The sequence below is a fragment of the Anoplopoma fimbria genome, chromosome 16 (genome assembly GCF_027596085.1).
Source record: "Anoplopoma fimbria isolate UVic2021 breed Golden Eagle Sablefish chromosome 16, Afim_UVic_2022, whole genome shotgun sequence".
Lineage (NCBI taxonomy): Eukaryota > Metazoa > Chordata > Actinopteri > Perciformes > Anoplopomatidae > Anoplopoma > Anoplopoma fimbria.
The window spans coordinates 12,843,194-12,870,490 of NC_072464.1; the positions used below are offsets into that span (position 1 = coordinate 12,843,194).

General features: G+C 39.8%; 2 protein-coding genes across 4 annotated transcripts; both read right to left on the reverse strand.

The window, feature by feature from the left end:
• Window positions 1-1,754: 1,754 nt before the first annotated feature.
• On the reverse strand, window positions 1,755-5,970 carry cdca7a (cell division cycle associated 7a). Of its 2 annotated transcripts, none has more exons than XM_054615555.1 (10): window positions 5,864-5,970; window positions 4,874-5,014; window positions 4,650-4,772; window positions 4,368-4,568; window positions 4,160-4,237; window positions 3,858-4,049; window positions 3,621-3,749; window positions 3,370-3,519; window positions 3,140-3,276; window positions 1,755-3,043 (listed from the first exon to the last, which is right to left on the reverse strand). In XM_054615555.1, the coding sequence occupies exons 1-10, from the start codon at window positions 5,882-5,884 to the stop codon at window positions 3,010-3,012; spliced, it is 1,206 nt and encodes a 401-aa protein (XP_054471530.1). In that variant the 5' UTR covers window positions 5,885-5,970; the 3' UTR covers window positions 1,755-3,009. The 2 variants fall into 2 exon arrangements, with proteins under 2 accessions (XP_054471530.1, XP_054471529.1); XM_054615554.1 differs by having other exon boundaries at window positions 3,621-3,752.
• A 1,250-nt stretch (window positions 5,971-7,220) lies between these two features.
• Window positions 7,221-27,252, reverse strand: map3k20a (mitogen-activated protein kinase kinase kinase 20a). Of its 2 annotated transcripts, none has more exons than XM_054615028.1 (20): window positions 27,103-27,252; window positions 25,410-25,596; window positions 24,334-24,421; window positions 21,452-21,553; window positions 20,834-20,899; window positions 20,680-20,708; window positions 19,917-20,054; window positions 18,337-18,423; window positions 18,036-18,110; window positions 17,834-17,940; window positions 15,309-15,444; window positions 11,851-11,895; window positions 11,724-11,754; window positions 11,493-11,632; window positions 11,305-11,367; window positions 11,133-11,222; window positions 8,998-9,114; window positions 8,756-8,830; window positions 8,440-8,590; window positions 7,221-8,273 (listed from the first exon to the last, which is right to left on the reverse strand). In XM_054615028.1, exons 1-20 carry the CDS (start codon window positions 27,207-27,209, stop codon window positions 7,531-7,533), a joined length of 2,577 nt encoding a protein of 858 aa, XP_054471003.1. In that variant the 5' UTR covers window positions 27,210-27,252; the 3' UTR covers window positions 7,221-7,530. The 2 variants fall into 2 exon arrangements, with proteins under 2 accessions (XP_054471003.1, XP_054471002.1); XM_054615027.1 differs by having other exon boundaries at window positions 25,410-25,599.
• Window positions 27,253-27,297: the final 45 nt, after the last annotated feature.

A 27,297-nucleotide genomic window follows, 5' to 3' on the forward strand; every position in this document is an offset into this window, starting at 1 on the left:
AAAAGCATCTGCTAAATGACTGTAATGTAATGTAATGTAGATCTACAGACTTCATTATTAATAAACAGCATTAATAATAGAGGACCTATTGGATTTTTTGAATTAACACAATTGTTGATTGCAAAATCTTTTCGGCTAGTAACCGTTTATTCACTGTTACTATAGTCACTTAAAGACACTTGAAAGTACGACAAAGAAAATATTAAATGGATCAATCAATCAATTTGTCAATGACAAGTCCAAACATTTTAGGAATACTTTGACATTTTGGGAAATATGTTCATTCTTGCTGGAGCCAACTGTCGGTTAGTTGAGCTGAGCATAAAGACTGGAATCAGCTAGCCCGGCTCTGTCTAAAGGAAATAAAATTCATTTTCACCTTTATCTAACACTCATTACATGTTAAATTTGTTGATGTGTGAGGTCCATTTTGTTGAAAGCTAGCTGGCTAGCTGTTTTTCCCATCCACTGTTGTCTCCTTTGGTTTCCAATCTTTATGCTAAGCTAAGCTAAGCTAACCGCTAAGCATAACATGGGAGTGGTAGTGATCTAACCGGCTGCTGGCTCCACCTACATGTTTATCATACACACATGGGAGTGGTAGTGATCTTGTCACCAAACTCTCGATAAGATGTTTCTTTTCTTTGAAAAAAATAAAATAATGCTTATCTCTGTGACTTTAAATGTTAATACATGACAGTCTTAAATTAGGTAACGTGACGTTAGTTAGCTAACCATTGACTGAAGACCACCCATATGATACAAAACCCCAAATAATTTAACGATCAATTTTTTTATAAGACTGCTGACCCCAACAGTATAATGAGAAATTAAGGATTTTTTGTTTGTGGGCTAAGGCCACAGATTGAGCTGAAAGTAACCTACAGGAAGTGTGTGTGTGTGTGTGTGTGTGTGTGTGTGTGTAAGGCCACAGATTGAGGCTATGCATTCCCCATGTAGCCATTTTACCATTCCTTGATCTACTAGAAACAGTGGTAATAGTTTTTGTGAGTAGAGAATCAAATGACACATAGCATACATTTAGTCTTATTTGAATTAAAAAATGTTTTATCTCAATTGATGAATGTCATACGAGGATGCGATACAACGGTGTCTAAATAGTTGAAGTGCATTTTCCAGGTACGGCTAACGCTGCATATACAATTTATTTGATTAAGGAGAGCAAAGCAACAGTTATAAGCTCATGTGTGAATTCAAAATCAACATAGTGCTGGACCATGTATGCAGACTGGACTCATAGAACCAATGGATTCATGAACACCACTTCAAAGCCTGGATGGTGAGTCATGGCGAGGGTGTTAAGTTCCCTGTGCACATTTGTCCCCTGATTGTCTAAGATGGTAAAGTCAATATTCTGCAGACTATTCATTTACTGTAGTTATATTCTGACGATAGACACTGTGAACTTGAAGTAAACATTGCTTTGTGTAGTTTAATGCAGCTTATTGTTGTAAACTGTGATTATTTGGCCCCGGCAGCTTGTGCAGACAGGATAGTGTCATCTTTTTAGCCAGAAAACATTAGTTTTACTCTCTTAAGGAATGCAAGCCTACTTTAAACACTGACCATAGCTTGCTAACAGCGTTGGAAACGTTAATAAACTTCCAGCCTTCAGGCTCCTCAAGATCTTCAATCATCATGTTCTCCCAACACGTTTCAATAACAGTAATTACAGCTGCCACTGTTCTGGATAGAGTGAGTCAAGTCAAAGAAAACTGATAACATGATTCCGCAGCGATTAACACTTTAATGAAAATGTACAGTTAACCCAATGAGCACAAATCAAGCATCAGCATAACAGATATCCCCATCAAAAGTTCAGCATCACTCTTCCTGTTAGGAGTGCCGTGCCTGATAAATACAAGCGGCAGTCAGATAACCTCCTCCTGCCGTTACACTGAAGACGAAATCTCAGCCATTGATTATTTTGAAACAGTATCATATAATCAGTGTGTCCTGGTGCAGGTCGAATGAAGTGCATTTCAAAGATGAGCGACACAAAGGTTAATTTCATGTCATTCCGTGTAGAGTATCGCACTTCTGAACAGAAAATGCAGCCCATAACTCTATTGCCACTTCAGTGGCACCTTCAACCATTCCTACTTAACAGTGTAAGGCAGAAAATGAGCCAAAGAGACTGGAGCAGAGCGAGAATGTGCTTTAACAGGATAAAATGATTTACAGGTAAGAGATTCCCATTAGAGTGTGCTAATTGTTTCCACACCATTAGTGACAGTTATCTAATGAAGGATATTTAACCAGGCGCTGTAGTATATCACACAGTTCCTCTCGGTTTAAAAAGTGAGAGGCAGTGGACCCCAGAGTCTATGCCCTTTCCACCTGCACCACCTCACTGGCATGCAGATCATTGGGCCATTGCTGCAGAACATCCCAACTAAAGCAAATATTGGGGTTTTTTGTTTACATTTACACTTTCAGCAGATTTACAAAACTTGTAAAAACACAAGCATTAATTTGGAACTAGAAAAAAAAAAAAAAAAAAAAAAAAAAGGCATTCCCAAGATGGCAGTGTAAAATATGTACATTTAAAACAATGTAAAAATACAGAAGATCATCTGAACAAGCATGTACTTTTTGCAGCAGGGAGGATGATGATTCATCTATGATCCCATGCTATGTGAATATATACATCATTTGTCTTAAAACATTTGAGATCCCATGTGAATGTTTGGACAACAATCAAGTATGAGACATATTCCTAAAATTTGTTTTTGTCCACCTGAGTTTACAGTCAACCAGTCTTAATGTAAAAGCTCAGCTCTTTTGAACAGGCAGGAAAACAAAAACAAAGCAAGCTTTTAGGCTGGAGAGAACTGGCTGCATGGGCCTCCTCCAGATGTCAGTCAACGCTTAAAAAGCACGTGAAATTTCATAAACAGGAACAACAATTAACATTGTGTTATATTGCTTGAAACACCATGAATAGTTGATTCAGTCAGGTACAAGATGAGCTCCTTCCTCCACAGCTCACTCGCCTTTATCTTCCAGCTCCTTTTTCAAGCTGCAGTGAACATAAAATGAGTCTCAGTGTTAAAAAACAGTCAAGACAGTCAAGTCTAAATAAACACGCTTCAAATTTTGAAAAAGACAAAGTCACCTTTTGAGGTAGGCGTGCACATTGTCAAATCCATGATATTTGGCCAGGTACACCAACACTCCTGTAGCACAGCGACCTTCTCTGGCCCGACAGAAGCTGCAGTTGCAGATCCCTCTGCATGGCGGACAATGCCACTCCTACCAGGAAGAACGATTAAGAAGTCAGTCAGAGCTGCCCAACACACTCCCAATCACGTGTGAATACTACCTTGTACGTTAAAAGGTACTCACCGGATTCAGCAGAGCGTCGTGGACCTCCTCTCCGTAGCGGTTACGAAGACAGGGGCCGCAGAACTGACCCCTGACCCCCACACACTCTGGATTACGGCAGTTGGTTTTGGTGTCGATTGTTTTCTGGCGGCACTGGTGGCAAGTGGATCCCTGAAAAAAAATAAAGAGAAAAAAATATTCAGGCAAAGTGCTCAACAAGCAAATGCAGCCGCTCAAACCTATTTCAGCATTGCAGTGAATGGTGGACCTACAGTGGAGCTGTTGTAGACTTTCTCCCGCACGTTGTTGCAGATGCCCTGCAGCTCTGCCTCTGTGATGTCGTCCACAGGCCGCACTACATGAGGGATGGCCTTGGCACCATTGAAGGAACGGCGACGCGGCTGCTAATGAAAGAAATGTAGTTAATGACTGCGCTGTTCATGAAGAGAATTTGATGCGATGCGATGAAAAGGGGACGAGACACGCAGGAGGTTTGTGGTCTGACTTACCGGCTCGTCGACTTCCTCAAAGTAGCGGCTTTTGCGAACCAGGCTGAAGCTGTCCTCGGGCTCTTCTTCTGGGGTCGGGCTGGGGGGTCCGTCCACTTGTGTGCGGGACCGTGTGTGGGGGCGAGACAAACGCTCGCTGTTTCTCCGGCAACCTCCGGGAGTTCCCATGGACCGCCGAGGTGCCTGTCGAGGCTGAATAAGACAAAGCGACACCAATTAATACAGAGCACTGACAATCTACCGTGTGCTATGATGAGAAGTATCAAAACAGAGTCAAATATTTATCGTCGGGGTTAAATTACCGTAGTGGATGCAGACATTGACCCCCGTCCTGGGAAAAGTCCGGGTACTTTGTTCAGCTCTGCCATGAGCTTGGCCAGCTAAAAAAAAAAAAAAAAATACATACAACATGAGTGAAATAGTAAAAATGGAGGCTGTTCAGGTCAAAGTTCAGTTCATAATACTAGATGCTGTAAGTAATTAATGTGAAATAAATAGAGCAAATTGTACCATTTCTTTGTTCTCCTTAATATTCATGGCTCTCTTGTTGATGAAGTTCTCCTCTCCCTCAGAGTCGGAGTCCTGTTCTTTTTTTTGAGTGAGTGGTTCGGATGCAGGCCTCTTCTTGCCCGTCTTCTTGGTGGGGAATGTCATGGCAACCTTCAGGATGGTGGACCTGCGCCCACGTCTCGGAGGTTCAGAGTCTACTTTCTGAAGGAAAATACAATTAATGATTAGGACTGAACTTTTGTGGTGTGTGAGGAAGTTCTGAAATATGTTCTGAAAACTGACCATGGCTTTCATCCGTCTGTTGATCACACTGTCCTCAAACCCGCTGCATGTATCCTCCTCTGATGAGGCCTTAAACACCTTTGGTTTCACTGCCATCCTCCTCGTCGGTCTTAAGTTGCTCCTCTAAACACAGACACAATCTTTAGTTGCAGATGGTGTTGCAAAGACCCCGACACGTTTAACACCGTTTTATTAATAGTAGGACTTAGATATTTTATTGTTACCATGTTTGCAAAGCCTCCGTCGGAGCCAAAGCTATCACAACTGTCATCAGAGGAAGAAGAGGACGTCTCCATGGGAACCAGAGGGACGCTGCGGAAGCTCCTCAAACTCATCCTGGTCGATGGAGGCTGGGCCGCCAGTTTCTGTGAATCACAACATGTTTAGGGAAAAGCTACTAAAGTGCACAGGACACTTAATTGTTAACATGCCACCTGAGAATATGAGCCCAAGTGACTGATACCATTGACCTCTGAACTTTGTGGACAGCAGAGCATCAAATCAGGCCGTGTTACAAAAATGGGTACCAACTTCTGAAATAGCATCTGCACAGCTAACAGTTGGACCTCTTTAAGTGATATCGCCTGCTAGACTTCAAATGATTTATGATAGGACTGAGTAATGAGTACTTTTATCATCAATTATTTTCTCAACTGATCATTTGGTCTTAAAAATGTCAGTAAACATTTAACAAAGAGCAATATGCCCAAGTCAACATGTCCAAACTGCTTGTTTTGTCTAAAACCCCAAAGAGTAAAGTTTCTTTCATAGAAGTTAAAAAAAAAAAGGGTTTTCCTACTTTTTACTTAGTTAATCTGTTAAAGTGTTATAAATATTTACTTTCTGTACAATGACTAATCAATTGATCAACCAACACTAATGTTTCAGATCAAACTACTAACATAGTTTAGCCTAGGGGACACACCCCTGTTGGTTAAACCTGGTCAAATGTAAGCCATCCATATTAAGTGGCTCATTTATATTTCAATAAAACTGGCATGGATTCCAGTCGTTGTAAATGAACAAGCCAACATTAAAGTTACTTCTAAACTTTTTAAAGTGAACTTAACTTAGTGATCATGTGTAAACGTATCTTGCCCTTCCATGGTAGCCCTCAGTTGTTACAGAGTTATCATAACGGGATGTTTTATAATCCAGAAGATAATAAAGTAGTATTGCTGATAATGAAGTAAATGTGAGGCAGTTTTTCTTACCATGGAGCGGGTGGCAGGCATTTTTCTTTTGCAATACTAAGTCGCACATACACAGAGACACAGGAAGGCAGCGTGCAGCAGCTCTGCAGTGAACAATACGGATCCTGCAGCTGCAGAGAGTTCAGCCTGTTCGTTTCCCGCGCCACCGGAAAGTCCTGGAAGATGCATAAAATGTAGTCACGTAGTTTAACAGAGTAATACACTTTCTGTAAGACACGGGAGGTCAAATTTATAACCGATACCCGTCATCAAGATTTTAAAATATGTTTGGTGTTTCTTTGGCTGATTAAACTTCACAATAGTATTATTTCCTGAGGCATTTAGGGAATGAGAGCGGTGGGTCTTCCATGTGCTTTGCCGTGGCGCGAATTTTTTATTTGTGAATTTGCATGCAAGGCGGGTAAAATGTTGAGCTCTGTCCAACTTTGCAGCCACTGAACAGGGCCAACGTTTACCTGCTGAAGTACATCAGTCACTTTCAAGTTATAGCATACAGGAGGCAGTAATGAAACATATATGCAACTTTGATTAGAGTTAATAACATAGGAATATTTTGGTTACACTTTATTTGGGGTTAGAGTTTATAAAGAAATTAAAAGGAGGGAGAGGCAAAGCACAAGGGGAGATATGGGAATTCAATTTAATAAAGCTGAGTGAAAGGGGCTAATAATAAAAGATAGCACTGACTGGCAACAAAACTGAGATAAGACAAAAACTGTGTGACATAAACAGCAGGAAGTGGCTATGGATGATTAAAGCAAGAACATAACAAGGCTGAGGTGTGGCACACCAGACCTCAAAGAACTTTGCACATCTGGGATTATGAAGTTTACTTCTGCCTTATAATATATTTTATATCCCATACTATATCATATTATATTAAATATGCTAATATATTGTACCCCTTTGGTACATTATAAACTATAGTATATCTCTGTTATATTTCTACTTTAAAACAGACAAACTCTAAGTCTCATCACTTAATCATATCATATTTCAGTCTGGTGTATGCTGTTTATATACCCTGCTGACTGTGCTTTTACTAATCACATCCCACCACTGTTACATTTGCGTTTTAATTATGTATTTAATGCTCTTGTAATAGTGTATTTGTATGTCTTCTATTCTTATTCTAGTTCCAATACCTCCTTCCTCCTCCTTGTGCTGCTGCAACAACCAAATTTCCTCATTGGGTAGCAATAAAGGCGTATCTCATCTTATTTCCTGTGACTATTGTCAAAGAATGGAGAATCAGAAGATCATGTTATATTTATATGCCAAAAAACCCCCACTAAAGAGGCAAGTCAGAAAGTATAGATTTGAAAAAAAGAACATTTCATCTTGGGTAAAGGTGTGATAACAGTTTATTTGATTACTTGAGAGAAACCAGGCTTATAAATAATCATTTTTAAAAATGTAATGCATCCACACTACAGGTCAACATCTGCCTTTTTATGGGAGGAAGAAAAAGAAGTACTTGACTTGTACATTTTTAAAATAATAATAAATCATTTATATTTTTTTATAATAAAAGCTCATGTTCATACATATATACATCCGATCATAGGCATCAGTGTGATTCTCTTAAAACAAGCAGTTCATTTTCAGCATGTAAGCAGGCATAAATCATATAAAAGCTTTTCAGAGCATGACATGTCAGGGAGCTGTCAGTTCACGTGTGGTCCACATGAAGTTCTTCCACCAGCGCCACGCCCTCCCCTGCCCCCCCTCCTCTGTCGACCTCTGACTTGTTTATTGTCCTGACGTGGTAATCTTTTCTGCCGCTCCACTTTGATCCACCCTCCATCGCTGGCTTTGGCCCCCTCTTTTTCCTCACTAGGGTTTTCAGTCACAGACAATATACCTGGTATCATGGAGGGGTGGTTCTGTGATGTGACACTGTAACTGTTGGACCGTGGCCTCCCTGGCTGTCGCGTGGTTCTGCTGGTTTTATTATGAACATAGTTACCTCTGGTATTGGTCCATGCATTACCCCTACGCTGCTCCCCTCCCACAGTTAATGTGTTGCCAAAGTAGAGGTTTCTGCAGCGGTCATGCACTGCTCCAGCACTGCGTGGGCGCTCCCGTTCCCTATCTGAGGCGCTCTCTGACGTAGTGCTGGAAGGACTGCTGCCCTTTGACCCCAGATGGAGCGAGGAGAGTTTGGCCGACAGGCTGGCAGTTGGAGAGGAGCTGCGAGAGTCAATCCAACTAGACACGTGGGCGCGGATTGGAGAGCGACGCACAGCTGCGGCATAAGAACACCCCTGGCTTTCATGTGCAGACAGGAACTGAGGCAGTGTGCAGGCATCGGAGCTCGTGAAGGAAGTCAGAGCAGCAGTAGTTGGCAGAGATTTCTGATTCATCAACTGCCTCTGCCTTACGTTGTACATCCATGTGGTATCAATGTCTAAAAAGGAAGATATGCATTGATACAATTAGGGGCAAAGTCTATGTTAAACACTGTTAGATATATTTGTGATATCTTCAAATCAGGAAATTCAACAATCTAATTCGTCCAGCAGTGAAAACTGTTGTTTTGGCACTCTTTAGTTCAATACAATAGTTACAATTACCAGAGTAAGACTTGTCTATGGGGCTCCAGTCGATGTTAGCTGGTGTTGTTTCGATGACCAGCTCCACAGTCTTGATCTCGTCTTGTCTACCACTTTGACTCCACGTCAATGGACAGCTGTGTCTGGTAGACTTTGGTGACTTGACATCATTCTGAAGTGAAAAGAGACGGAGAATGCAGTTTATAATGTAATATATTTAGTGTCTTAAATATGTATACTTGATGCTCAGTTTTGTGATTGCATTTGATGCATGTTCAAATTCATATTTCAAATGGCTGATGTGTATATTTGTTTTGTTTTGTGAGGTGCCTCTCACCTCATAATTTACTGTGTAGTCGACTTTATGGTTCGGCTGTATTCCAACGATCCATTTGTCCATCACAAAAGGTGGCTGCATTGCAATGATTTTAGTTCATTAAAAAAATCTGACTGACTATCTGACAAAACAACAATCTTAGTGATAAAATGCAACCCATTAGGTCAGAAACAAAGACAGCATTTAGCATTGATTGGTCATGTAATTTGTAACTTGTTTAGCAAATGTGTTTCCGACGACACCTTAGTCATCTTCAGGTTTTCCAAATCTTGTCGATTGACATTAAAGATGACATCTTTGATGTAGGTTACTGCAACGTCATCTCCATCAAGTTCCATGTACATCTTCCATTTGCAGTCCTTGAAAGAAAAAAAGATGGGTTTCGACATATACATTTTTTTTTGTGACACCAATATCTCTGTTATTGTACTGCTGCAATAAAATCAGATTTAAATAAAACTATAATGGTGAGATAGGTTACGTCTGGTCTGGTGCACTCAGAAACAACACATGATTGTATAGAAAAGTTTCTAATTTCAGTATTCTGTGTGGAGAACTTGGTAACTCTTGTATATAAACCAACAGCACAACCTAGAGGTAGTTTGATGGTAGTGGCTACAAAGCCACTTACTGTAGGGGGACGACAGAAATCACATTTATATCGAAAAATAGGAAATCATATCAAAGTCAATTTGTACAAAATACATTTGTGAAACTCCTTATTTAGAGATCAGATCTTAATGAAATCAGTACTAATGCCTCAACATTATAGTGAAAATTGTCACATTTCATAAAATACAATTAGAGGGAGACAGAAATACATAACGACAGTAGCAAAGATTGTTATGTAGACATTGTAAATTCCTTGTCAAACACTAGATGTTATTATTCTCGGTGGGATCCAGGATTATTTTTTGGAGCAGGAATCGGGTCGATTTTAGGTGATAAGGGTGAAGGTTTTTCCTCATGACTTGCTGCATGCGGCACATATCAAATCCTCACTAGGAGGCACAAATCTGAACAATTCCCCAGACCTCTTCTCCTGCATACTGAATGCTGACGGAGCAGTAATGATTCTGCCAATCCCCAAATGCCGGCCACGAAGCCACAGGTCACCGCTTAACCACACAGGGTTCATGGCACAGGCCAATCCATTGTGCAGTGATCACAGAGAAAGACATCAGAGGAGTGGCACTAACACACTCGTCTGAGGAGCCTTCGCCCTCTCCTGCATCGTCCCCAGGGGCTGGAAACGGCTCAAAGGGGAAGCTTCAGCAGGCCTCTGGCTCAGAAACACACCAGTGGCCCCCGTGCTGGCCTGTTGTCGGCACTGGACGGTCGCACCGGGGCTTCCAGGTCCATGCTAGTCTAATCACTCCAGCAGAAACAATGTCTGGTAATGATGCCTAGGACCCGAGTGCGTCTAATGACAACTCATACATTATTCAGCACCTTTCACTTGGCTGCACGGTGATATCCTCATTAGTAGGGGACCCTCAGTGGCTGTCAGATGGTGGCCGCACAATCGCAGGCCCTCATTTTGTCTTTGAGAAGTGCAGCTGCTTCCATGACATCGCCAGCAAAGAGGGGCGAAGAAAAAAAAAATGCAGTGCGGGTTTGTTTTATTTAGTGCAAAAAACCTTCCAGTTTGTAAAAACAAGGCTGACACGGAACCTGACACCAGGCAGGGGAAAATAATTAGCTCTCATTTTCTCAGCCTCCTGTTTCCTTCTCCCTGCTGTGTTTTCTACCCACTAAACCACCACATGTCAGAAGAAATGGGAGGCAATTAGCAGGCTCGTTTCAGCCCTGCCGAACACACTGAAAGAGGACTATTTATGATGGGACAATGAACAGCTGAAAGATTAAATAACGTTTGCCTTTTAAAAAGAAAATGACTTCTGGCTAAATGGGCTATTTTTGATTAAATTCAAACAGCAAGTGAAGAGCCACCCTTTCTCCACAGTTTGAGACCCAAACAAAGGGCTGTGAGCAAGTCGCGGTGGATGTGGTACATGGCTGAGAATGAAATGTTTATTCGTCTGGTTTTATGCATGTCTAGTGATGCCTTCAATGGTCAGTATAACAGCCATCATCATGAATCCTTGGAACAAACAGCTTCAGTACACGGAGGCTGATTCAATCGTGGCAGACACATTATTCTGTACATCCATTTACGAAGGAACAATACTAACAAACGTATTAAAGATGTTAACAATTCATAATCAAAGTAGTTACAACATTTCTTTCTGGTTGTCCTAAATTTATTTTTGGTCACCATTCATAGAGCGAATAATGAACTACATCTGATTCTCACAGCTATAGACATTTTTGTTGCAGTCAGTGTGTGTTTGTGTGTGCTTCACTATAAACTCACAGATTTCCCAGTTCCTGGTTTCCAGTGGTACCCAAACACCAGCTCCAGATTTACAGTTTTTCTCATCTCAACCTCCTTTCCCAGCTCATCCTGGGAAATAAAGGGGAGTTTAGGCACCAAATATAGACAGAGAGCCCTTGCCTTCCTCAAGATAAAGAATACACTTTTATACCTTCAACAGAGGTGGGAAGTGGACCAAACCGAGGAAATCATTCGTTAGCTTTTCAATTTCACCCTGCCAAAGAGAAAATGTGAAATTCAACGTGATTCCAATATAAATGAACATAAATTTCATCCTGTTAATTACAAATGGATTAAACAAAATAAGACAGTTGTGGTTAATGGTTAACTGTGCCTTGCCTTTAGGTGCATGACGTGACCTTTGGACTTGACCCCCATGTCCCTCATGTCGTTTTCTGTGAGCAACAGCAACCTCTTTCCAGTGATGTGATTTTCTTTAAACAGGTCAGCATACAGCTGCATGCCAAATGTTCCTCCCTCTGAGAAAAGGACAAACGCAGTTTTTAAACAACTGATCACAAATAAAGAGGTTGAAGATGCCAAAGTTGGACTAAAGATAAATGAACACACCTGTGCCAAATATTTGCTGCATCCAGAAATACTGAGAGAAAAAAATGGTAATACATTATTTTTAATAGCAATAGTGTGGAAATCTAAAATAATATATTAGTTATAAGGTAAATGCAAAGATACTGACCACATGCTCCTCTGTCCATGTATAGATGTCAAAGTGGGGCAGCAACTGCATAAAAAAAAAAGACAAACAGAAGTAACAGCAATAGAATACGGATGGATACAGACAGTATAACATGTGTATTCATGATGGACAGATTTTAAATAAAAATCACCAGACTTAAGTAAATGTTATTAAAATGGAAATTTGCCATGTTTTCCATGTCTGTGAAGCCATTACTTATTGCGTTTATTGTGCTGTGGGATGAAGAAGACTTGCCTCTAATGGTCTATATCAAACGAAATGTCCATCTGACTGATCTAACGTGATCTGTTTGAATGATAAATCATTTATTGCTCATTAAATGTAATCAGGCAGAAACTTGCCAGCCAAAATAAAGATTTCATCATTGTGATCATGGGACTGGTGTGTAATGACAGAAATAATGCAATGGAAAATTGGAGGAAAGATGACTAAATGAATGAGTAATCCCCCATTCACTGTCTTCTTCCCACGACATCTGATAACAGCTCAGATTATGAGCTGAATGCCTGTCTCAATAGACAGTCGCTGCCATACATTTCAGTGCAGCCCGCCGCCTCATAAAGCCACTCAGCCCTGCAGCGTTTTCCGCCTCCTCCAGTGCCGCGGTTCGGAAGTAAACAGATTCGGAAACACTCTGCCGCTGCCAAAGTCTCATTGGAGTGACTTAACGTCACTTTTCAAGCAGCATATTGTATTTCACAAATGTGCTGCCAAGATTTTTCTCCAAGCACTTTCTCAAATTAAAAATGGGGAGCATAGTTTTTGTGTTTATGACATGTGTGTGGAAATCTGCAGGGGTAAAAAAAAGAAAAAAAGACTTAGGTTTAGTTCACACAATTCTGCCCCCATGTGGACTAAGTGGATGATGTGTAACCAGACCATGAACACAGGGAGTTATAAACTGGCATGAAGTTAATATCACAAGAAACAGCTCAACATAAATGCCCAGTGAAGCAATATATTTTACAATCTTATTAAAAATGGAATCAGTCACGCTCTGTTCTATCTCCTACCATAAAGGGTTTGGTAATAATAGTAGTAATACAACATCATTCTCATGAAACAGTTCAGCAGAGAGTTGAAGGAAACTGATTTATTGACAGAACTGTGAAGGATGCAGGGAAATAACTCACATCAAAAAGCTGCTGGTCGTATGATTTTGGTGAAAGCTCGAGGAGATGACTAACAAACGTGGAGGCTGGTTGTGTCAGGATTTCACACAGGGAAATGTAAATATTAGAGAGAGTCTGTGTTAATTGTTATGTCTAGTCTAGTGTGTCTGGGGCTTGATGGCACAAGAGTACAGGCAGTGTTTGAATATTAGCTCAAGGCAGGATGCTAACAAGCAACAACACAGGAATGCAGAGGATTACATCCTCATGAGACCGACTGATGATAACAAGTGAATGGGACAATTTAATGTGCTATGCTCAAGGAAGCATGTCCTTCCCCCAGATGAAGCCTAATACCTACTTCAACACTAATGCTAATACGATTTTCTCCACTGTAAAGTGCAGGTCTTGAGGTGAATATTCAGTTAGACCGTATTGGTGTGATACTGTATGTAAAATGTGTCTACAGAAGGAAATAATTCTATTAAAATCTACGTTTGGTAAATCTGGGACTTCTGAATGAAGCCTTTTAGCGCAGAAACGTTGTTATTTATAATTATTTCTTTCTTTTTTTTTTTTTTTTTTTTTTTTAAATCTTGTAAGGCCTTAGCAAGAAGCCTGTCTTGAAAAGTAAAATGTGAAATGAGCAATAAAGCTGACAGTCATACAGACACGTCCCTCTCCTGCTGTTTTGAACCTGGGTCAGTCAGAGGAAAAAACATGTACTTTCTCATCCTGGTAAGAGACTGCGTCTCAACAACTGCACTCCAACACATCCAGAACAAATTGGCCAATCTTAATGTCAGCAAAATGTCACTTCATCATAAAAGCCTGGCCCTCTCTAAGCAACTGGCTCATGTGGCTCTTTCTTCACAGCACGGCACTATACATCCAGTACATTAGACATACGGTAAATGACATCCATAATATACATAGGTGGAGGGCTACGAATATATTCTACTATATCTTTCTGTGCTACTTTGAGCGATTTCTGAATACAACATGAACAAAGCAGAAGAATTAGTAAGTCAATACATGTTTTCTGATGTTTTCATGATTAATGAAATTATCAAAATAATCATGAATTAACAAGTAATTCATGATGAAATATTGCTTCCACGTCACCAATAATGCATCAAGTGATATTGCAGTATTTTGATAGATGCAGGTGGGAATGCAGAGCGTCGGAGAGCTTTATTCACTGTCGTCAGACCAAGTGAAGCGTCCCATTCCCAGAGTCATGTTGATTTTGTGTCCTTCTCTGACACAGCTCGACACGGAGGAGTTCTGCCTGGCCTGCATGTTGACCTGCATGCCCGAGTGCAGGACAGGCCGGCCAAAGTCCAAGGAAAACACGTCCTCAAAGCCCTTCATCATGGACTGCAGATTCACCTCCTCGTTACTAGAGGTTGTGATCTGACACGACATCTGTGAACTGTTTGATTCCTCCGTCTTAGACTCATAGAACGACTTAGCGCTTATCTTTTTAGCCACAGGTAAGAGGAGCTGAGAGGCAGAGACAGGTGGAGAAAGGAGGGACACAGGGATGAAAGAAAAGAAGAAAGGATAGAAAAGAAAAGGAAGTAAGTAATCAGTTCAAAACACAACAAAAGTGTAAACAAGAAAAGTGGACAAGTTTAACCCCAAACCAAGAAGAACAATAGATGGTAAAAGAAAGATACCAGAAAAGATAGGAAACACAGAAAGAGATTTCAGTGCACTTGATCCAAAGGTGTTGGAGTTATCTACACTGTACACTTCTGTGGCATTCTGTCACACACGGTTTTTGAGAAGGCAACCACGTTTTGATCACAGAAACACAAAGTGCAAACAAGCAAAAACACCACATAATCTGTTGTGTCTTTTGCATGCAAATACTACTATGCAAGGAAACAAACAACAAAACAACACCACCGTGAACTTCAGTTCTGCAACGCTCACAATTCAATATGAATCCTGGTGAGAAATGCAGCATTCACTCTGTGCATCATGATGCAGATGTACTTGTTCGGAAACCATGCACTACACTGCACATAAATGAAGTACTGCCAATAGTACACACATAATCTTCTTATAATGTGCTTTTTTCCCTTCACTTCTCATTCCACACTTTTTATTTTCATTCCACTGCTTTTCACATTTCAATGTCAGCCCAGAGAAAGATCTGTGAGGGATTCTGTCCTTCTCTCAATGGGTTTGAGGAAACTAGCATGTGAACATCAGTGCCAACGTGAGGTGATGCTTCTGTGACTACTTGACAGCTGGTGGCAGCCGTCCTGCGGGTGAAGGTGGACCAAGGTGGAGAGGACGTAAAGAGGAACTCACCGGGCTGTTGGACTGTTCGATGAGTTTGCGCTCCCACATCTTCAGACGGCGTTCTCGCTCCTTCAGCTCCTGCTCTTTGGTACTCAGGTCTCTCTCCAGCTTCTTAAGTCTCTCAAGCGTAGCTTCAATCTCACACCTGCAGTTTACAGTGACAGAACAAAGTCAACAATTCACCAAATATCTCTACAATACAAAAAAAAAGAATGTTAAAGACTGGCATGATTTCATATTTGTCTTTTTGTCAGAACTAAATAGTGCATTTGTTCAAAGACTATTCTCAGTTGCGGATTAATACACAATTGATGCCCTAAATAGTATTTTTTGCAGCAGGGTGTGTTGAATGTGGGATTGACTCAGTAAACTACAATGCTTGTGTTCATTGAAATGAAGAAACTTGTATCTGCTGCAGAACTGTGGCTCATTGATGAGTCTCCGCCCCTAAAAGTCTAGGTTTCCTTTCTTATTTTTACTTAATTAGCATTAAGGTTAACTGATTTATCATATTTGTAAGGCTCCTTGCTCTTATTGCTGCTTTATTCTATTAAATGTATATATTTGGCATCTTTAGGATGTCCTCTAGAATTTGAAATGAAGTTATGTGGGTTTGGCACAGAGCAGTTTAATGAATTAGTAAGTCACTGACAGATCAGTGTGTTTAAAAGGTTAAAGAGCTCTTAGCTTAAGTTTTGGTCATTTTGTTTGATTTGTTAACAATAACAAAAATAATGAATATCACCAGCCTTATCCTTTAAACAACCCAGGGTGAGGAATAGTGAAATTCATATCAGTTAGAGTACTATGGCAGTAAGCAGTGGTACATACTAAAACAAAATAAAGTAAAACTATAAAAAACCCAGTGATGCCCTGCAGTCAGAAGGTGATTAGTCTGTGTCTAATGCTTCGGATGCCAAGGACGGGACAATGTCTCATGTGGGGGAAGTTTGTTTTGCCCAGCAGGTGGGGCTGCACAGTGTGTCGTGGAAATTCATGCTGAGTTCAGCCCAACAAAAACTTAGTTCTCACACTCTCCCTCTGTTCATAAACCCATGTAGCAGGAAAGCCCATCCTTACTCCTCCCAGTCCTCCGGTTCCTCCGGTTCTTCCACCCCGACGCTTCCCACTTCAAACAATTTCCACTCTAGCTTAACTTCCCAAATCATTTGTTCTCTTGCCTACCACTTTCCTGATAAACATCTTGGCATTTCACATCGTCCTGTACATGCAGAATGTCTAATCCAGAGAAAAATGACTCTGTTCTTATTCTGTCCAAACTGGTCTGATACAGAGTGTAACATCTGTTTAGTTTTAACATGTTTAACTATTGTGACTGGGTCTATATTTAGTTCTTAGACAAATAATTAGATCACAAATACAAGTTCTAACTTTAGGTGTCATAAGACATAGCAAAGCAATCATTGTATTAAATCAGCTGCTTTTGACCATTACACTCTCTTGATGTATGTCTGTACAAACAATGCAGTATAAAATAATACAATACAAGGCAGTGAAGCGGATCTGACATGAAACAATAAGTGTCAGGTTAAAGTAGCGACTCTCCCCTTTAAGTGAAAGGTGTTTTCATTGGCTATAAGAGCAGCTTAACAATTTGTGTGTACATGAAAAAGAAGTGATGATGGAGCGCTGTAGAGGATTCAAATTAGGTGTAAAAAGGTGAGACTGTCTGCAGAATCAAGTTTTTGTTGTTGTTCATTCCTGTCTCCTTCAGGGGACAAGAACTTCCCAGACTTTTCTTTTAGCGCATGCTCTATAATCATGAACAAATTAGCATGCTGATGTTTGCATTTAGCTCAAAGCACCGCTGTGTGCATAAGTGCGGTATCACAGTGCTGCTAGCAGGCAATAGACTCTTAGTCTTGTACGGTACGGTACATAAAAAAATACATGGCCAAAATAATATCTCACTGCCCTATCAGGTGAAGTTACCTCCAGCTCTGATCACCCACATGCCAGGCTTATAGTACCAAACCTCTTGCGCTACAACAAATGCATCTTTCTGTGTCACACATTTTCGGTTTCTGTTTCCAAGCAGCCAGTTTCACTCCAACCTACTGCACCTGCAGATGGCTGCCTGGACACGATGCCACAAGCACAACTTCTGAGAAAAACCTCAGAGCAAAGACAAGCCCCACAGAGAGGCAGACAGAGAATAAAGTAACAGCTGAGACTCAGGCTGTGCTGAACATCACCAAACCTCCAGCTGCTCATACAACCCAATTAAACACTTCTACTTGAAAAAGATGGTGATTATTTTTAGGGCCTTATGGGTAAAGAGAGGAAGTATATCCAGATGGATGATTCTTTGGAGGTTTTCATGCCTTTATGTAGCTATCAGTGTAATTATTAAAGATCTATATGCACGATCTCAAGTCCTTTTTTGTATTTCACGGCCCCCATCAGCTACATTTCCACATAACTCTTTGAAACAGTCACACATTTCCTTAGGCTGAGGCAGTATAGTGGTGAAAAAGAGAGTTATAAATACATTTACTGGCTGATCACATTACCTCCATTCAGCCTTGTTGTGAAGGAAAGAGTTGCACTGTTGAGGAAGTTGGCTGTCATTAGACATGGAGTCCAAAGTAGAGAGGATCTGCTTGAATATTGGCCTTTCCTGAATCAACATACAAACATTTCTTTGTATGATTCAAATGAAAACGTACATGTGTTGTCAATTTGCATGCTAATGTAACTTAGCGGATCACTCACTTTTGATTCTGTTGCCCAGCAGTTCCTCATGAGCTCAGCAAAGCTGCCAGGACAGCCACTCGGGATGGTTAATCTCTGAAACACGTACAGTCAGATGTAAGAATAGCTGAAGGGCTGCTGATTGAAATTGTTTGACATTTTGAAATTTATGCTTATTAACTTGCTGAGAGTTTGAGCTAAGCTAAACTAACCATCTGCTAGCAGTGGCTTCATACGCTTCAGCCTCTTGACAAAAATGATTCCCCAGTTTCAAGGGTCAATACTGTACACGGTACATACACATAATCACACACTAGAGTACCTCATTTTTCTCCACTACGAGCCAGGCCACTTGTAAACCTTCCAGACCTTTGAAGGGTATCTCCCGAGTGAGCATTTCCCAAAGCACCTGTCACAGAAGTCAAGAGCCAAGGTCAGTAAACAAACAAAGTTATAAAACTATAATAAATGTACGCATAGATGTATGTGTATGCTCTGTCAACATACACACATTTATGAATCTTCTTAGATTAGTTATTGCATAAATAATAATTATTGTAGAGCCAAATAGGTAGCTTTTATCTGTTTCTGTTGTGTATTTATATAAAAATAAACCTTTAAAACACTTTTCTGTCGTTCTTGGAGACCAAATGCAGCATAGAAAATAGACAAAAAAATAATGAAAAGGCTGCCATGACTTCTGAAGTGCATAACAACACTCCCTTCATCATTTAGGTGCTTCTCAGGTGGTATTCCTCAGTGTCAGGTATTCAACCTGAGACAACATCTTTAAAAAATGAGATTATAAAAAGATGGAGAGCCATTTTCAAACACCAAAGGGCTCTACTGTACTCTACATTTCCTCATTTCTGCACTTGCCAGCTGCCTCTCATTATATGTATGTATTTTGCCATAGAAATCAGCTCCTCAGAAGTCTGTCAGTACGGAAAGACTGCATACTTACTGTAAATCTGTAATTATTTTGCTTTACCTCTGACACAGAAAGCGTCATTGCAATTATAAAAATTGACTATTTAGCTTGTTAAATCCTGCCTACTGTATATCTGAGGAAACAAGATTTTCTTTCCGAGATTTACACTTGCATAATAGAAACTGAAATTGTTTTGTGCCATTAACTGGTTTCCATTTTGAAACTACTTCAAAAAAGAGTTTCAGGAAGAAGAAAGACAAACACATTTTCTAAGAGTCTTTACTTCTGCAAAGGTCAAAATAACTTATATTGTCCACTTAAGCAGAGAAAGAAATGCAGAAATAAAGATAGCAGTGGGACTGGTTGACTGACAGTTGTTTTTTTAAGCTGCAATTTCTTCAAAATATATTGAACATATTTGGTTCAATATTACATAGGTTGTTTTTTTCAACATTATTGCAGTCCAATATCTTCTTTAAGAACAAAAGAAAACATTTTGAATCAGGTTATACGTCTCACTGTTCCTGTCAATCATTTGTTGTTTGATCTTTGATGTGCCATAATAAATACATTTAAAATGGTTTTAAGAACTGGAATATGGGCAACTGTCTAAGACACTATTTGTGAGTTCAAATACCCATGCTACCATACAATTTAGTATGGAGGAAAATGATTAAGTGTGTCTCCAATATGTCTAATGCTTTATGCCAAAAATACCAGGAAATTGCACTCCATCTGGTTGCATTTTTTAGTATGCAAACCAGCATGCTTCTCTGGCTATTCTCTGTGCAGCGGATATATGAGCAAAAGGTTCAAGCTGCAATGTTATGAGGAAGAAGTATGTCCCAATTGAGTGCTTACTGAATGCAACAGTACATACTTTGTTAGAGCGGCTACAGTGTGAAGTAAACTTAAAAATGCCATCAGTTGGGGGAATTCTGCTTTCCCCTCCTTTCCTTCTTGTCACTCACCACACCGTAAGAGAAAGTGTCACATGTTTCAGACACAGGCAGGCTTTGGATCACCTCGGGAGCCATCCAGGGAAACGTGCCCACCAAGGACATGTGTGTTGTGTGGGTGAGGAACTTGGATGCCCCAAAATCACAGATCTGAGTGGACAAAAAACTAAATTAAGATTCTCATTGCATCCAAATCAAAATGTTTAGTTTGGTATCCATAGCTACCATCCATATAGCAATGTACTTACTATGCACTAATCAAACCAACAATTCAGAAAAAAAGTGTCTGTAATAATCTGAAAGTGTGTATCTGTTGGTGATGCTGGTGTTGGTAAATGCTACAATGTGGATATCTACTGTTCTGTAATCACATCATTAAGGCCTGGACACAATTGCTATTTTCATCACTGTAATTTGACACACTATGCTCTTGTCTCATGATACATCAGATACAAAAGAGGCTTCAAAATGTTTTGAGTTACTGAATAGTTTTCCATAATATACTACTTCTCTTTCATGAGTTTTATTTAATCTCCTTTCTACCAATCTTGTCTACAGTAAAGCACATCAGTAATGCTTTTTGTTGTAAATGCTAAGTTAGTCACTGCCCTCTTGTGTCCACATACTGTAGGTAAATGGCATACCACTTACTCATATTCCTTTTAAATTCTGAGATAAAAATGTAACTATGCAGTTAACCAGACATATCACCTCATCAGAGCACTCTTATTGTGCAGTTAAAGGTATCTGAGATAAGTCATTACGAAAAACCCACCTTGAGAACCTTGTCTGCTGACACAACAACTGCAAGAGAAAATAAAAAGTAAATAAAACTATGTATTCACTTTAAAGAATATTATGCATTAGTGTATGTGTACAAATGAATATTGCTTTGGAGACAAAAATATTCTTAAAATTAAATCCTTCACCATTCCTGGACTTGAGGTCTCTGTGGATCACCTTAACAGGGGCCTCTGAATGTAAATAGTGCATTCCTAAAGTGGAAATAAAGAGACGTTTTTCAGAGCAGGTCACTGGAAACACTATATTCACTGGTGGCTCTGATCATTCACAGGAGAACATTGAGGTTGTTTTATCCTGTTTGAAATACTGTATGTGTAGAGTAGCATTGAGGGCAACATGTATACTACTAGGAATTTACTCTTGAGCAAAATAAAGACTCATTGACTTGTATCTTATATTTATATTGCTATTTAAAAGCACACCTACAGTGCCTGCACACACACGTTGGTTATCAGTGTGAACATCACTTAATGACTGCAATAAATGATGACTTGAGTCAACAATTTAAGTATCAATTGTTGTTGTTTAGTTGGATTTTTTCATCATCAACCATGTGTGAAGCCTATTGTTATTTTGTAAAACCCTGTAAACAGGCAAGAGCTTACCCCTAATCTCTCACTGTAAAAATAAAGGTTTTCAATTAATTGATTAATTCAAAGACAATGTTATTTGCAAGCCCAAGCTGTTATTTACTTATTTAATCAAAGAGGAAAAATGTTTGTAAAATAAAATGTCACATTTACCTCTGGCGATCTCTGCAGCCCATGTCATGATCTGCCCCATGTCCATTTCCTCACTCTCATCACTGGACAGGTAATCATACAACGATCCTCCACTTGCATACTCTGTGGGGAAATGTGATCATGTTTGAGATTGTATTATTGAAATTGACTGACTTCTGATGGTGAAATGTCTTATAAAGAAACTGTTCTCTTGAGTCGTTGAATTGTACATATGAGTGCAGTATGTGAGAGCATTACGTGAAAACAATTGGCAGTAGAAAATTTGCCAGAGGACTTCTGGAAGCCTGCTGACTCTGTCTTGTTTACAGATTGCTCCTTTCACTGAACTGTCGCTGTATATGAACTCAATTAATCACAGTGTAGTTGAACACCGCTCCCTTGGAAGCCAACATGTTATCAACTCTCTAAAACACAAATAAACAGTTGTTCTGCTCTGTTTTCTAAAGTTGAATAGACTTTTCATGAGTCTTGACAACTAGGTAGCGTTGTGCAAAATCCCCCTTGGAAAACTGTCCAAAGCATACAGATAAAGCTTTGATTAAACACAAAGATATGTAGAACAGCCAATCAACATGTTTGCAGACAGAGATCTTGTGAGGTACAGTGCCTGAATAAAGATAAACAAGCTCCATCATACCGGCTAAAACAGCATGAGACCTCTGTTTGTGCATAATAACCCAATCATGTTCCAACACAGTGTAAACATACATAGGCACCAAGGCAGGAGTCTAATTAACAATCATAAAATACACCAATGTTTATTATTTTATGAGTCTGGATCATGCATGGCTTTTTGCATTTGCAATGTGGCAAAAGCAGGCTGACGGCAGATGTACAAATAAGCTCACCTGACCTCACCTGTGCGTGCAAGTAAAGACTTGTCTGCTTCTGCACTTTATTATAGTACATTCATCCACATTCCATGAATAATATGGCTGCTGAGGGTATGTTGTATACAGCTCTTTCATTTGATCAATAAATGGCGTTTTAATCAGTTTGTGTGCAACACAGGTAAATGTACCTTTACCCCAAACTGACCTCCATATATTACGTTTCTAAGGTCTTTGAGTGACAGATATTGTTCAACTTATGCAGGTGAGCAGAGACAAACGTGTTTTTGAAACAGGTTGTAGATATTGGCTGCAGAAAGAGGGAACTGCTTGGCCTGATGCTGTATGTCAACAGACAGAGGAAATTTATAACAGAGCTGATGAATGTGGACATGACATGGTCAGGATGGCCATAAACATCTTTCCTGTATCGGTGCTAATTAGATTCTGCTTTGACAAATAGAGACATCAATCAGCTCCTTGACAACATAACCTCTCTCTTTCACGGCTGCAAAATACTACAGAGACTGCTGAGGTGTCATGAGTTTTTTGTTTATGTTCATGTTCTTTTTATACGGCTCTCCCACACAGCTATTACACAGAGAGCATAGTTTGCATAACATTTGACTCAAGTGCAGAAACTGAGTACAATATTTCACATGAGAGACTTTCAGCAGAGTCTACCACTCTCCATTCCACAAGAAAAGGACATAAATAGTATAGTTATAATTATATCAGCATGGTGATGGACATATAAAAAAAGAAATCTCAGGTCACTGAGGTTGTGGAGTTTACCTGAGATGACTGTAGTCGTGCTAACAATGGACGTGTCACGCAAGGAAAACATTTCAGTGGGTTTACATCAGGATATAATGAAAATAATTTCCTGATTTAAATGCCGGGAATGTTTTGCAGTAGAAAACAGTTTAATTTTCTTGTTTTAATCACCACTAGATAATATAGGCTGTTAATATTAAAAATAAAATGTATAATGTGTTTTTTCTTTTTGTCTTGACTGAGTATTTTGTTACAGAATTTTCTTTTTCAACGCGGAATTTGAAATTAACTTGTAGCATGTGTTTTGCAAACTGAAACAAAGTTTTTTTGTGTTTGCGTCACCTATTGTCAAAACCCGGCCTTTTGTTTCGGTAGTAGTTTTTTAACACTGCAGTAGAGAGATATTGACATTTTGAAAATTGATTAATTGTCAAGCTAAATTTAAGAAGCAAGATTTGCTGTTTCCAGCTTCTGAAATGTGTTCATTTGTTGATTTAGAGCAATGTAAATTGAAAATCTTTCTCCTCTTGGTCTTACGAAATTAGTAATTTGAAAACGTCTTCTTGGGTTTTGGGAAAGTGTGACAGACATTACTAACTAATTGCCACTAATTTCTATTAGTTTTTGTGTTTTATTTTTGGGACATTTTTCCCTTTTTGTAGAATGTTTTTGGCCTTATTTTGCCTATTAGAAAGGACATATTGAGACTGAAAATGGGGAGAGAGGGGACTGCAAGCAGCACAGGTCAAATTCAAACCCAGGCTGCTGAGGTAAAGACTCAGGCTATGTACATGGGCTCTACCAAGTGAGCTACCTTAGGGCCTTGCACTTTTCCCCTTTGGCCGTATGTCTATATACGCAAATTCCTTGTATGTGCTCACACTTATTTTCCCATTAAAGCTGATTCTGATTTTGAGAAGACATGGTTTAAAATACAATAAAACTTAAATGACACCTGCACAGTAAAGTGAAAGTTTGTGCAGAGGCATTGTGGGCCCCTTGTTACATGAGGTTTATTCTTCTCAGCCTATAACCTAAACACACAAAAGAAACAACTACTGTATCAATGTGTGCACTTCCCGAACCCTCTGGCATTCACTAATGTTTCTATAGAAACCTCTGCACCACTCAGCGTTGAGCAAACTGCAACTGATGCAAACAGATTCAACTGCTGCGTTTTCTTTCATTCTGTAGCCAGGCAGCTCTGGTGTACACTGATTATCATTGAGACATATTGTTTTTATGACACGGTCAATATGAAGGCTTAAATCTTACCTGTGACAATTCCATAGTTGGGAGCCTCAACAATCGCGCCAAAAAACTGGATGATGTTACGGTGGCTGAGGACGCTGAGGATTTCAGCCTAAACAATAAACATAGGAAATGTAACTTTTTCATGCTAATGCTATACAAATGTCTGAACATCACTATATCAGTGTCTTAAGAAACAGGAGTCTGCAGCTATGCTAGTGGCCAGTCACACTTTGAGCTAAATGCTAACCTCATGCTAACATGCTAACATGCTGATGCTAAGGAAGTATAATGTTCACCATGTTTACTGTCTTAGTTTAGCGTGTTAGCGTTTGGTAATTAGCACTAAACTTAACACAAAGGAGGCTGATGGTAATGTCATTAGTTTTTCAGCTATTTGGTCCTAGCAATGTATCCAAAAGTTGTTGAGTTATTTCACTAAAAAACACAAATGTCAACCTCTTGGTGGCACTGTAGAAAAAGGGAATCACCAAAGTCAGTAACTTTCATCCACTTGGGATCATGAATGTTTGTAAAAAAAATGACACGGAAATCCAGAAAGATCTCTGTGAAACTATTCCTTGAATGAACAGAAACTTGACAAAACCAATTTATCTAATTGTAGCCAAACACTGTAATTAAATGAACAATTGGTTCAACGTGAAAGGATTACATTATAATTTTCACTGAACAATCATCTCTCCAACACTTGAGTGAAGTTGAATGGATATCTGTGATCTTTTACAATTTCAAACAAGAAACCATGAATCGCTTTCTGAACATCCTATCACAGGCCAACAAATGTAATACAATTTCCCTGACAAGATTTCAAAGATAATTCTTTTTTTGTCTGTAAGACAATGAGCCTGAGCTTTCAAAAAGATCTCAGGAACAGTCCCGGCTGTAATTGGGCCAAATACATTCTTTCATTTGGCAATACTGTTTCTGTCGCTGCATATTTCTGAGAGTGGGGGTGTATAATGATCATGAGTGATGGCTACAGAAGTCAACACATCCCCCTACATGGGGTAGCAATTAAAATGAGTACTATACTGACAATTAAAAAGTATATGAAAAGCCCAGGCAATTATGACTCCTACCTCGTTTTCAATCTTGAGCAGTTTCTTCACTGCCACTTCTTTGTCCTGGGAGATCCACCTGGCTCGGTACACACTCCCGAAACTGCCGCCGCCACAGTTCTCGTAGAAGAGGATGTCATCGAACTTGATTTGCACGAAGGAGGCGCTTGGAGACGACATCTCATAATGACACTCAGCACCAAGAGTGCTTCTGCGGAGGGGTCACAGTGAAGGAAGGAAGTTTGGTCATCAACAGAGTCCTGTATGGTCAAACAAATGGCTCCTGCTGTGCAAGAAGCTTCAAAGAATAGCGTCTTTGATGTCGTGTCAGTGTGATAGCCCTGGTTTTAGCTCTGTCCTTCACTGACCGTCTCTTTTCTCTGCTCCACACACACTCCTCCTCATCATCATCAGCAGCACCAGTGAGCAATGAGCTCAGGGTCCAGACTCTGATTGTTTAAAGACGATGGCATGCCTGGTATGCCGTGGTCATGCAGCCAGAGTCACACACTATTCCAGCACGGTCTACAGTGTTCGGTACAAGTAAGGCCACAAGGAGAGAGGGAAAGAGAAAATGGACTGTCTGACTGTTTCTAGAGAAAAACATAGAGAAAGAAAAACCTCATCTTCTCTAAGGCCATACATCCAGTATAAGTGTAAGGGTAAGAAATGTAATGCTCCCAAACTGGAGTCCACACAGATTGATTATCGCATCCCTTTGTTTGTCCGTAAGAACATAAAAGCATCTTGTAAAATACATTATTCCATCAATACAGGAAATTGTAGTTCTGTTATTGTTCATAGGTTTCCCATTTCAAGCCTAGCAATTATGGCTTTTAAAAGGCTGTTACCTGGGTATTCATTGGGATTGCTATCCAACACAGCGGGAAATGCCTCCATTGTCACAAAGGGGGGCCATTGCTCTCTGCTGATTTACTTGTATGCATGCTATACTTAGCCTCACAGCAATCTGCTCAGTGGACCAGCCCACAGTATTGTCGTCCACTCAAGAAGCCAGGGTTACTGGGATATGGTAGCACTCCTGATCTCCTTCCTGCCTGTTCTCACTTAATAGCAAACACTGCAACAATAACGGCCCTGATAGCCATATGTCAAACCACAGGCAGTTACTCTAATCAAAAATAAATGAAAAATAAATCTAGCAGATAGTAGCGTGACCTGTCAACTTTTTTATAATTTAAACCCAAAACAGTCTGCAGCCGTGATGTTTAATCAAAAACACATCAAAATATTACACAATCTTAAAAAGTTATTAATGATCTAACAGTGCATGGTATTGATCATGCTCTGTATAACTTAGATTATTGGGGGAATTTGCATGACTACATGTCTCTATAAAGACATGATGCACTGCAAACATTTCTCAATATTTAAACAGGAATAAGCCAAGTGCATAGTTTACTGTATCAACAATTGAGAGAATGGAACATAGCGTGCATTACTATCATTATCAGTATAATTACTGTTGTTATAATGAATAACACGTACCGTCCTTTACAAACTACTGCTTTATGCCTCACACTCAACAATTCAAAACCAAAAGTAAACCTGTACAAATAGGATGGTGTAGCCTATTGTAGATTATGAACTCGCCTACCATTAAGACTGCTGCTCATACTCACATGGATACCAGTGAGCCACCATGTGAATACTGGGTTAAACTTTTATACTCCGACATTATAAACATACATACCGACATGAAGTAGGAAAGCTTTCCTCTCTTGAGTAACTCGTCGTAGGTGCACTTTTCAATCTGACAGTAAGAAAACCGGAGAAGTTAAGAGTTCCGGGAACTCTCATGTGACGTTTTCCCAACGTCTCACCTCACCCCGCGTTGGTTTTACTGGTTGCACAACTTCTACCAGCAGTAGCAGCCCAGACTGACTGA